General features: G+C 39.3%; 1 protein-coding gene across 2 annotated transcripts in view; it reads left to right on the forward strand.

Annotated features, from left to right (window-relative positions):
- The window catches only part of IFT52 (intraflagellar transport 52), a 236,577-nt gene that overhangs the window by 83,550 nt on the left and 139,454 nt on the right, over positions 1-13,573 (forward strand). For both annotated transcript variants that reach the window (XM_085619219.1, XM_085619220.1), the window contains exon 7: positions 4,104-4,230. In XM_085619219.1, coding sequence (XP_085475345.1) covers positions 4,104-4,230 — 127 coding nt within the window. The remainder of the gene's footprint in view (positions 1-4,103; positions 4,231-13,573) is intronic.

The following is a 13,573-nucleotide window of genomic DNA, read 5'->3' on the forward strand; positions in this document are numbered from 1 at the left end:
GATTTTTATTGTGTTGTTTCTTATTTGTTAACTGTTTTGGTACACTTCACATGTGTTCCTTTGATTAAGCCTGATTGCTCTGTGCCAAAGCTCCCCAGTACTGAGCTAAGGGTTTTATTAAAGAACCTAACTGGCTCTTCTGCAGTTACTGAGATTATGAATTCCTGGTAATTTCCATTGGCTGTTGCCCTCTTATCCATCCCTCCTTCCCCATCTGCCACTCATTTGCTTTCCAGACTTGGATCTTCTGTCCAGTTTGTCAGGATTCTGCATGGTAAAAAAGTGAATGTGTCTGTCTGTAAAGCAACGGGTACTCATGTAGAGCGCTCTGATACCTTCGGGTCTAGTTCACGCTATATAAAACTCGACAAAAAAAGGATACATTTTTCCCCAGAAAAGAAGCGACTGGGACTTGTGGCTGATGCCTGTACCTTAGATTTAGATTGGTCTTTTGACTGTCATTGCCAGAGTTTGCTAGCACACTGTAAATCTGTCCCCATTGAAGTGAATGTTTTGCAAACATTTGTGCTCATGAATTTGGTCTGGTTCTGTGCTGACAAAGTCAAAAACTGATTGCGAGCCCCATGGGCCAATATGGGCCATAAACTGAAAGTTGGAAAAAAATTCGAATGCACAATTTCTAGATATGGATATTCTTTGTGTCTTTGTTTTGGTTACATATTGAGTCTGTATGCATTCAATAATCGTTTTAGAACATCAAAGGGTTCACTGGGCTTCCAGTTCTTTAGGATTATTTTGCTGGTTTTTTTTGTTTGTAGTGTCTAACCCACACAGTCTTCTTGAGTAAAACTTTGATTTCACTACCTTCGTACAACTGAGAGTCAAGCGCTAAAGGGTAATATTAGGTAGTTTTGTTTACTCCAGTAATACCTTGGGAGCAGGACACCAGTCTTAAATGACCTCACTAGTTACATTCGGAGCCCAGTAACCCATGATTACCCTCCGACTCGACAGTGCTACCCAGTGATGTGTTAGTACAGGGGCTATTGAGATTTAGGATTTGTCCAGAACAAAGTCCCAAGAGTGACTTACGGTCACTGTTCTTGAATGAGCAAAGTTATCAAAAGGTTTTTTTTATCCTGGGGAAAAGTGAGTTTTGGTTCACAGCTTACTTAATCATCTAAACCTGCTGACTGGATGCTAATGCAGTACTCGTGGCAGAACGTTGTTACTACATACCGTTATTTAGTTGCCTAGTAGTAGAGATGACAAGAGAGTTAATCTGGGGAAAGTTGTGGCGTGGAGAGGGGGGGGGGGGGGCATGAATGTTTTTAAAGTTTAGTAACTGGTAGAGTGGTAGCTAGGAACGGAGGATAGGTCTCCTTAGTAACAAATGTGTTTGTCCTTAGTCTGATTCTATCTTATTTGCCCTAAAATGCAATTTCTATTTAACAATGAAAGAGAAACAGTTTTGCAATAAAGTGTAAGACTGTAGGAAGAAGTCGCCACAAGTTTGAAAGAAACAGCAATGATAACTTATGTTGGATCTCACACTTGCCAATTGCTTCACGTCTCCTCCTTGCATGTGCAGGGTGCATGTCTTGTTAGCAACTTGAGCCGCCACTTAAATAAGCTTTGCCTGCGTCTTCGGAGCTTGAGAGAAGCTTATGGTGTAAAACCCTGCTCAAAATGTATCCTCTTTCAGAAAGGGAGTAGTAGAGGAAATTGAGGACTTTAGAGGGTGGTGAAGGTTCTGTTCAGGATATCAACTTTGATAGCACTTACAATTATTTCAACCATTTGATGTAAATGTGGAGGAGTAGGCACAGCTTCCACTCATATTACATACTTTTAAGCCCTGCTCCATTCGTTATTTCATTAGTTTGCTGTACATTTGGTAGTTTCCTTGTGTCAAAAAGGTTGCATACCTCTCTGCTTGTTTCCATATAACTCAACTGGGCAGCATCTAATTACGCTCTTTAGGCGAAAACACATTCACCACTTTGTTGCCCCTTTAAATAGATTGGCGCTGTAAGCATATGAGAAGCGCAAAGGCTCATGACCCAGCACTGCTAAATCCTACAGCACCGGTAGCAACAAATGCACAAACCTCCAACAGAAAATGTTAGAAGACCTGTCTGGCATACAAATAACAGGGCATAGGTTCGATTTGCCATAGAGTTCGGTATGTACCACTTGCCATCATGAAGCGGCACAGACTAGCATCCAAGAAATCACATAAGAATAGAGCACATATCCAACACAGCCCAGAAAATGCCATATAATATGGCTTTCGGGTACTCAAGGACCCTCTCCACCTACACCCAACATTACTCACTTTAAAGCATCTTTCTGATCACACTTACATCTTTCCTTTCTCAAACAGGGAACATTAGACAACCGAGGCTCCCTAATGGTTACGAGACACTGAAGACATATAGTTGGTTCAGCACTGCCAACTCAACAGCATTTACCCCCTCACTTCATCCCTAAAACACACACACATTCATCTTAGAATCATCAGAAAAGGAAAGCTTAAACATGGAGACAGCATTGCATTCTAATTACCTTCCTGGATTGTGAGGCATAGCCAAACAATGCTTTGTCTAGCTGACCAATGGACAGCTGATCACCATGTCCAAAAATGGCAGTTGGAAAAGTCATTTGGCACACACACCCAGACATATAAAACACTAAGAAGATCGAATACCACTTAACCTTCACACTAAATTACTTATCTACACAAACCGCCTATGAAAAAAACATTGAACAAACTCTCTACTAACCTCACACAAATACCAACAAATCGACCTAACCTCTTGCTGGCCTTTCCACATCCGCATGAATTTAAGAGCAGTTGGAGAATGCACCATGATGCTATAACAATGCAAGTTAGTGCTGTAGAAAAACAAATAATATAGCATGTCTGCATGATATGTTTTGTGAAATGTATTTAGACTATAGCCAGTGCTTTGAGATCTCCAGACCCTCTGGAAGTGCAGACTTATTCAACATACCAATATGAAACTGAGAACCCAGTGGGCTGCTACCCATGAACCACCTGAGCACTACATGAGGATGGTGCATTCTGAGTATCTATCACACCTGTGAAATTCAAGGAATACTTATAAAATAGTAGGTTCTAAACCTCCTTTCACCATGAGTAGAATATGTCAAGAACATACCCATGAATATGCTTCTGTGAATTGTATTAAAATCAAAATCACATTATAGAATATATGTGTATAGTTGTGACTATAAAGCAAATAGTATTATGGCAAAAATGGCAGCTAGTAAACAGAATATTAAAATCAAATTGCAAACTTTTAACAGTATTTTAGATTTCCCTACTTCTATTCTCCAACCTCTTGAGCTTGCCTCTAGCTAAACTAATTTTACCACCAAAAGGAGCATGTATGTGTTGCATAGGTGCCCTCACCTTTCACCATCATACCTTAGTGAAACAACTGAGTTACTGGTTAATATAAATACAGTAGTTTTCATTTGCCGATAAGGCCCGTCTGGATACTTCCAATTGGCCTTCGAAAAGGTGTTTGCAGGTCCTTTCTTTGGGAGCCCAATTTCTCATCTCTCATCTCCCAGCTCTCTGGAAATATGAAGACTCCTCTCTCCCTAACTCTTGTTAGTATTTCGCTGTATTACTCTATTTGTATTGATTTGAAAAGAATGGGTCTTTTGTTGAAGGTTACCAAAAATAACAAACAACATACACCTTCCCTACTTCTACTTTCATGAAACATTGATAATTGTTTTAATTACAAACATTAAGCAATATGAAATGTAGTTGTTTGAATTACATATATAAACAATTGCTAGCGAACAATATATGCATGCTACAAGTGCTAAATAGTGTGTATTTAGAATTGAAAAGATGTGCAATTAAATAAATTAATTTGAATATGTAGTACACAAGCAGGAAAAATGCAAAGATTGCACAATTGATCCCCACTCCAAACCACCATAAAGAAAAGAATGGTTAAGTCCTCTTTTTATATGCCTACCTTTCAGGGTGCTTGGTCAAAATGCAATCCAGTTCATAATTTTATTTCGGAATTTAAAACATGTTCTGCAGATTTTTGTCCTATATGAATGTCCTAATCCAAATGCTGAATATCTTACAGGGCTCTAACTTTCGTATATCCCTTCGGTGCCACCCTGAATGTGATGAAACCAGCTGTTGCTGTCTTATCCACTGGATCTGTCTGCTTTCCTCTGAACCGGCCAATCCTTGCTTTCTACCATGCCAAGGTATTGTGAGTCTTTTCAAACTACTAAATGGTGTAGTTGTTATGAGGCTCAGTCAACGTTTTCCTTAAAGCAGGTTTATTTTGAAAATGGAATTATTATTGGTTGTTCTGATTTCCTTCACATTGAAATGTAATTTTGTACATGAAGTTCATCAACATGTTAGTGTATGACTACTCATGTTTTGATCCCATAAATACACTAATATGTGAACAGTTTTATCTGTCTGACACTAGCAGATAATCTTCCTCTTCCTTCTGTGGCCGACATCTTACTGCTCCAGCACTTTCATTTGAACTATTGGAGCACAAGCATTTATCATTGATTATACAGTCACCACTTTACTGACAAAATTGACCCTGCAGTCTACATCAATATTTACATTCGAATATCAAGGATGTTTTGCCTATCAACCCATAAATGAGAAAACATTATTTGTAAGAGAGACACTGTTTAGTCATGGTCCTTCGCGCATAAGTGAAGCTTAGTGAGTTAAAAGATTCTGATGAATCAATCACATTACATAGCTTATTCATGAGTGCTGTAAAAAGCTTGTCAACAAATAGATTGTTTAGAACACTAATTATTGATGCAATAATTATATTGTTCCGTACTTCATAAGAATGAAGTGTTATAGAAACATTTCATTATTGAAAGCCTGGGTGTGCAGTTCTCTTACATGGCCTCCATGTGACACACAAGGAATAATCAGTTTATGTATTTTACAGCAAGCGATTATTACAAACAAGCTTTGGGTGCTTTGATGCCAATATCAACTTCATGGTTTGAGTCTTAATTCAGCTATGTAAAATCTGTATTAAGTTGTGCAATATTTTGTCTGTCAAGTGGAGTGGGGGAGAGTTTCGTAACATCATGGTCCAGAGTAGTTGAGCGTTTCTGAGAATCTTTTAACCTGACGGATGCTTCCTCAATTAAAAACGGAATATAATTGATTATATGGCAGTTGTCCTTAATCTGAAGCACAGGATGCATGGTATGCGTATCACACCTTTATGTGGTGAACATGACATTGGTAGATTACTAAATGTTTCACTTGCTGAACAAGCTTGGAAGTCCTGTACCATATCCTTAGTGTGAGAAAATACAGCACAATCTACAAAGGCCAAAGTCATTTGCTATAGCAAACAGGCCCCAAGAGCTTTTCTATCTCATACCCACCTGAACAATCCAGAAACACAAAAAAGGGAATAAAGCCTCCACGTGATTAGATTCTGAAATCATCACAGCAGATGTCTGTAGTTGCCTGAAAACTAAATTTACTAAGATCAATTTCCTTTTTCCCATGAGTAGTCTAAAAGGTTGGCAAAAAACATTTCCGGCTCGCCATTAACGAAAACACAAGATGAGATTCTGCCATTTCTCGCTTCACTCTTTTATTTAAAAAAAAAAAAACTGTATCAAAGTTTATAGTAATAGAGCCATCATGATATAGGGCAATGGCAGGAACCTGTTAACCTACAAGGAGATCTAAAAGAGGGCACCAAAACAGACTATTGTGGAAACTTCCTCTCTGCCTCAACCCAACATGTAGTCAACTAAGATAATCCTCAATCTCATAGCTCCCACTGTCTTTCCATACTTTTGCCAAACGCTAGTACATCACCCATTGGTCTCTTGGATCACTCCTAGATCTACAGCTTCAGTTACCTTTTGACATAGCCCCTTGCCTTGGGTTGAACTCTGTCAAACACTGATATTCCACCACTGCATCTCACCAGGTCATCCACCATAAACATTCAATGTTCAGAAACCTCCCTCTCAAACTGCAGTGTCAACTGGTGATATCTTGCAAGAAGTTGCAAATTCTAACACAAAAACATGGTCTAATTAATATCTGTTCAGCCCTAAGGCACACACTGTATACACACAGCCACCCTTCTGCCTCTGTCCTATAGCTGTTCTTACTGAGGCTTTCTATGGAGACCAATGAATGATCGCTTCACAGCCGTCTCCTTCTGGGTCACCATATAATCTTGACGATGGGTTAAGACAGGATTTATGTCGCTGTAGTTCTAGCCTATACTTCTGAAATGATATGTATGAAAATTACTGACACTACATACTCGATTGTTCGAGTGTGTAATGGCCATTGTTTGATCAATCCTAATAGCTCCCCCAGCACAGCAAGTGGTCTACCACAAGGTGGATACAATTTACCGGAGATCAAAGCCAACAAAATATTGATTATGGCAGACATCAGTTTTTGGGTTGAGACCAGACTTGAAACTGGTTCGGAACCTTCTAGATCTGGTTCAGGCTGTCTGTTTCTAATACGTGGTGAGTAGCCCAATGCACAAAGTTGGGCCTCATATTCACCAACATTTTAGATATGTTAAACATTATGGTGCACCCAAAGTTGCAGTTCTTTCATCTCTATCAACTTGTCCACCCAAACATACAAACCCATCACATTCCACAGAACCAACAACTAGATCTAGCCAAATATAGAGCACTGAGAATGGGAGTACATCCCGGAGTGAAAAGGACAAAATATGATGCAAGACTTTTAGTAGCGTTAGCCATAAATATCTCAAGAGAGCCAAAAAACCTTGCCTTGCTAAACACATTAGTTGCATGCAGTCAAATGAGGAAAGTCTTTAATATTTATTAGGTAATGTCTAAATGAGATACCTTGAAAAGTAGCCAGTGCTTATCACAACAACAATGGGCTGGTCTACTAGAGTTCTTTGAGTCCAGAATTGGCAGAACATGCAGCTGCATCTACAGCTTACTGTAACAGCCTCTCTAAACCTCCACACCTAAAACTTCCACTGCAGTCTGCGTTCACCTCATTCACACTCTTGTAGACAGCCAAGGTGCTAAATCTGAACCCCAAGATAAGTGCCCAATTTGCCTGTTGAAGCCTGCTTTGCTACATGCATGATTCTTCTCATCCCTTGCAATGGAAACAACCAGTATGACTGTCTAATGTTTTTGGGTTAGTTTGGCCCTTTAAACTCCTCACCCCATTCTGAAAATAAACATCTGCATCTTTTCCTCATTTTTAATACTGGTTTCAGGCATATCGAGGGCACTGAATTCACCCTATTCAATTTTAGGTAAAAGCTTTTTTCCAGCAACATGGGCAAGAAATATGGTCTTATGCTGCTTGACCTCTCACTGTGTGCAACACTGTTGAACACAATAGTATTTGAAAGGCTGGAATACTGGTAAGTGCACTTCCTTTGGGGCCAATGCTGTCTCACTATCTACAGTGAAATAAAAATCAAGCTATGGTCAGGAGTCATCCACATGCTTCCAGTGTCTTACGACTTTCGTCAAGGCTCATCTGGATCACTTTTACACTGTATAATTTCCACTCACTCTTCATGTGTTCCTTTATTGGCCACTACGATTAGAACTTTCAAATGTATGAAGAGGATACAATAAGTCATGTCCAGCTCGGTAACACAATTGAGAATTCAAGCAACATAACCTGTGCCTGGACTCTGGGTTCAATTAATGCAGGAAAGTTTCTTCTGCATGAATTGCACCAAAAATAGCAATGTAGTAATGTGTGAAATTGATCATACCACTGAGACTTTGCAACCCCTGGATTAATCTCTTCAAAAGTAAGAAATATTGGCATACTTTTTGACTCCTCGTTCAGTTATCCTGCAAGTCAACACTGTGGTACAAGGGATAAACTGCAACTGGGTAATGTACAGAATGCCTCTCAATAGTGTATGACAACCACCAAACTAGACTGATGAGAGCACTTGTCAATTCAAGCATTGAATACTGTACTACGACCTACTTTAGCCTCCTTAAGAAACTGCCCACCAGATTACCAAGGCATCTGAAGAAGACAGCCAGATTGTCTTTACACTTCAGTAAGCACAGAGATATCAAACCTGCACTTTAAGACTCCACTGGCTTCCAATTGGCTTTAGCATAGGGTTTCAAAATCTCTGTTCCATTCGTAAATAAAACAGCAAAGGTCCATGATTTCTGTGGAAACTGGCACCAACTAGAAACCTCCTGTGAGCGTCCACCCATCTTATTACCCAGTGACCCTTAAAGAGGATGAAATAAACTAAGGTAGATTTATGGAGTACAAGGACCCACACTGTAAAATGTTGTGAACAAATAACTTGTGATATAAACCTACCCGTATGCGGTTCAAGAAACTCCCCAAAACTGAGCAATTTAAACTAACGTTCAAGTGAACTATGTAGCACTCTATTGAGAATTTTAATACATAAGTATTGGCCTGATTTTAGAGTTTGGCGGATGAGTTGCTTCATCACAAATGTGACCGATCTCTTCGCCACCTCATTTCAAGCACCATAGGATATAACGCACTTGTAATAATGTTGACATGATATCAGTTATGTTTCTGATGGAGTTACCAGTCCACCAAACTCCAAATCAGGTCCTAACTAATAAAAAACACCTTTCAGTATCTGATGCTTATGTTAAAAACATAGTGTCTATCTTTAATAAAGATGTAGATTTTGCTGTGAACTGTCTGTTTTTTTCATGACTAGGTTTTTGATTTTTGGTAGAGTATCTGTCTAACAAGGCCTTTTTTTTGTGTTCAGCTCGAGGAGATCATTGACAAAATTCTGGAAGATGAAGCAGAAGGCAGTGGTAAAATTTCTGTCAGGGCAGAGAAAAGAATTAGGAAGAAGATCACTAAACTATTTAGAACAAATGAGGTAGGGAAGAGAATAGCTGCAGATCCAGTTCAAAAAGGTAAATTGGGCAGGTACTGCTTCCATTGTCTGACAAGGAGATTTTATTTCAAAGTTACATTCCTGTTGACAGTTTAGTTAAAAATATGTTAGGAAGGTTGTATTTGGCAGTGTGCAGTTTGTTAAAAACCCTCCATTTTAAAATATTAGAATTGTAAAAATTAAACATTATTTTATTGAACTCAGTTTCAATACCTGTTTGTCTAAACTGGCGCCGACAGTCTCTTGACTTATCACTGAAATATGTTAGAAATAGACTTATGAAATGTGTCCTTACATTGCTCTCGGTCTTCAATGAAGCAGACAGGATGGAGACAGAATTGCTTACAATATGGCACTTAGCGACCTAGTAGTTACAAGGCACAGAAATGTATTTGTTTATGACAGCCTTTGCTGCATGACCTCTTTTATTAATTGAAGCTCAATTCCTTCCTTAGTTTGCTGTGGTGTGGTTAATTCATAAAAAAAAGTCTATCCAGGTCAGCTCCTATCCTGAAAGTTTGGGGGTGATTCATCAAGAGGGGGCTGAGAAAAAAGGGGGGTCCCAAAACTCGTTTTCCCCATGTTAAATTCATTGGAAATTTTGCGACGAGCTACAGCCCGAACTGCTGAACGGAATTACCCCAAATTTGGCAGAAAGGTAGAGCTTGGTTCAGAAAGCGACCTTTTTTTTAAATGGTGTAAATCCATTCAGTAGTTTTTGAGAAATTCAAAAAATAAGAGTCAAAAAATCATTTTCCCATAGGAAACTTTGTGCAAGGCTACAGCCGAAACTACTGAACGGAATTACCCCAAATTTGGCAGAAAGGTAGTGCTTGGATCAGAAAGCGACCTTTTTTTAAATGGTGTAAATCCGTACAGTAGTTGCTGAGAAATTAGAAAACTAAAAGTTTCGATATCTGGGCGGAGCCTAAGTCGCGTGCGCGAGCTTCACTGTGATTGGCTGCCAACGCTTCAAACCAGGAAGTGTTAGCAGCCATCTTGTGACTCAGTAGAAGCGAGTCACCAGAAAACTGAGAAACAAAGATATGACACAAGAGAAGGGGGCAGGGTACAAACACCCTGACCCCCTAGACCTGCTTAGGGGGTCTCAGAAGGACTCCCAGGGCCCAAAAAATCATTTTTAAAAGACAAAATCGTCGCAATTGGCGCTGGGGTCGCGGGTTCCCGCCTTTTATTTTAATGAGGCCCCTGGGTGGGATAGGTCCCCGGGGGTATTTCTTAAAAAAATAATAGTGGGGGCTCGCTGGGGCCCCCGCAGTCCCAGGGCTTCACTTATGTTGGGAGGGGGGTTCAGTAGGCTGTGGAAATGATATCGGGAAAACAACAATGCACCGTATTGCGGCCTTCTTTAATATAATGCGGAATAATGTTTACTTATTATGTAGTGTTCACTGTTATCATGGATAGAGTCACTTTGTTACAGGAAATTTATTAATATGTGGTAGGGAGTGTTCTCTATCCCGGGGACATTTCTTAAAAAAATAATAGCGGGGGCCCGCTGGGGCCACAGCAGCCACGGGGCTTCACTCATGTTGGGAGGGGGGTGCAGTAGGCTGTTGAAATTATATTGGGAAAACAATAATGCACCGTATTGCGGCCTTCCTTTAATATAATGCGGAATAATGTTTACTTATTATGCAGTGTCCACTTTTACGGATAGAGTCACTTTGTTACAGGAAATTTATTAATATGTGGCAGGGCGTGTTCTGTATGTGTGCGCGGAACAAAATTAACGTTTAATTGGCTGAGGTGTTCCAACAACAAGCTTAATGTTCATTGGCTGCGAACCGTCGAAAGTAGAAGTGTTTCCTGCCATTTACTTCCCCTCCGCAGAGTAGCAAGGACATCTAATTGGCTCACATGTTGTTTGGAGGACCTTCCAGAGCTTAATGTTGGTTGGTTGCGAACTATTGAAAGTAGAAGTGTTGCTAGGTATTCCCTTCTCCTCCGCGGTGTAGGAGGGACATCTGATTGGCTAATGTGTTCTAAGGAGGAGCTTCCAGAGCTTCATGTTGGTTGGTTGCGAACTATTGAAAGTAGAAGTGTGGCTAGGTATTCCCTTCTCCTCCGCGGTGTAGGAGGGACATCTGATTGGCTAACGTGTTCTAAGGAGGAGCTTCCAGAGCTTCATGTTGGTTGGTTGCGAACTATTGAAAGTAGAAGTGTTGTTAGCCATTCACTTCCCCTCTGCGGAGTAGGAGGGACATCTGATTGGCTGACGTGTTCCAAGGAGGACTTTCCAAAGCTTAATGTTGATTGGCTGTAAACCATTGAAAGTAGAAGTGTTGTCAGCGATTCCTTCCATCTCCGTGGGGTATTAGGGACATCTCATTGGGTAACGAGTTCCAAGCGGGACCTTCCAAAGCTTAATGTTCTTTGGCTGTGAAGCATTAAAAGTAGAAGTGTTGGCAGCCATTCCCTCCTCCTCTGAGGAACAACATGGACATTTTATTGGCTAAAGTGTTCAGAGTACAAGTTTGCACCTTATTGGGTGGGAACGGTTCACTGTTGTCAGCCATTTTGTGACGCAGTTCAAAGGAGTACAGGAAAAAAAGGTATGGGAGGATAGGAACACTATTAACTCTGTACAGTGGTCACAAGGTGGTGGAGAGGGATTGTGAAGGTAAAAAGGGTTTTTATATATTTTAAGGACCATTTATATAATTGCCGAGGGGTGTGCAAATCATGGCGTAAAAATAAGAGAGTGTCTTGCGGTCTTCTTTTTATCAAGTTTGCGGGTGGGATACTTCCCAGGAGCACTATTTACTTATGATGTGGTGTTTCTTTTCTGGCGGGGAGGTGTGGTTGCGCAGCAAAAATTTCAGTCTAGATTTCAAACAGTTTTTATTTAGCAATTACAAATGAACTTTCTTCGGAAACTGACGCTGTATATATCAAAGAGGTGACAAATAAAAATGGAATTTCATAAAATATCAGTTAAGCGTGGCCACACCCTCCTTTTTCTGCTATAGTTTGTAAAAGTGTTGACCCATATTCTTGATAATATAAGAGGGCATCAGTTACTTTTAGATAAAGTAGAAAAGATGTGCTACAACAAACACTCCCGCACTACATTATCTGAGGTCAGAAGAACAAGTAAAAAACAGTTAAACACAAATGACTTCATATTAGATACAAATGTATGCATTATCATTTTTCAAATTTGTATTCTGTAGAATTCGGGAACGTTCTGTCGTAGTGCTTAGAGGTAGCACACTGTTCCGCTAACAAATCACGTACTCAATTAGGAATATATAGGATAGTACTATTATAATATACGGTACTGGTCCTAAATATTCTATAGGGAGAAGGTAAATACGAACCGCAACTGAGAAAAATAGAAATTAGAAAATAACATTCAGAAATGTAGGGTTTATCAAATATTTAAAGTAACCAAGTATGTATGAAAGCTACATTTTTTTAGACTACAATTTCGTAAAATATGCTCAATGAAAAAATATCTGATCAAGTAAGATATAAAGGTTAGTAAGCTGTTTTCAGATGGCGCCGACAAATCTCCAATTCCTCTTCTGGAACAATAGGACAATCTATTACAATATAACGAAAGACACCATACTTACAGTAAAAAGAAAAGGAAAATAAAGTTATGAATAGAACAGAAGATCAATAACGAAATACTTTCGAGCGGTGATTATTTTCAGAGCTTTTTTTCTCCGGGACGTCAAAGTTTGATCTTCTTGGCGATGGGTCATAAACTCCTCTGAGATCATTATGACTGTGAAAATTATAATATACATATTCACAGTATATGATCAAAAGGGGGGAACAGACTAAAAACCAGAAGCTGGTAATGTTGCTTATATATCTTTACTCTTTGTGCCGACGAGTCATGAACTCCTCTGAGATCACCATGACTTTTAATATTATAATATACATATTGACAGTATATGATCTCCATGGGAAAACAGACTAACAACTGGAAGCTGGTGACGTTAATTATAAATCTTAAGGGTTTGCGCCGACGGATCACCAACACCTCTGAAGTGAAGTACAGTGTCAATATTATAATATAGAAAGTCACAATATATAAGCTGAAAGGACTCAGAAAAGGAGCAATGTTTGCTGTAATCTGTCTGTTTCTGAAAACAAGCTACTGACGTTATAGAAAAAAAGGCAAAAACATGCAATAACACTTTTTTCTAGATATAAATGTTTAAATATTGACAAATAGCTACGTATTATAAATATCTACTATACCATAATTCAAACAACTTACAACTCCGGAATATGTTTTGTTGCCGCAAAACAAGAATCTGACTCTAGAAAAGGGAACCTGCATCACAGAATGGACACGGATAAATAACTTGCGAAAACGGAACTAACCGAACAACGGGTGTGGTTTATATACTTTATGTCACGTTTTATAGTTTACACGTGCTCACGTTTTAACTGTTTAACTTGTGCACGTGTTGGGAATAGTTACAAAATGTGAAGCTGTAAAGGTTTCGATTTCCATCGTAACACGTATAAGGTCCTTAATATGTACATACGTTGGAGAGTTTAAAAACTGTTAGCCGGCAAACTGTCATTTGCATTCTCATGATTAAAAACATCTAAAGAGAAGACATAAAAAAAAAAAATCGTTCACAATAGAAGAAAAAAAT

The sequence above is a fragment of the Triturus cristatus genome, chromosome 7, assembly GCF_964204655.1.
Source record: "Triturus cristatus chromosome 7, aTriCri1.1, whole genome shotgun sequence".
In the NCBI taxonomy this organism is placed as follows: domain Eukaryota; kingdom Metazoa; phylum Chordata; class Amphibia; order Caudata; family Salamandridae; genus Triturus; species Triturus cristatus.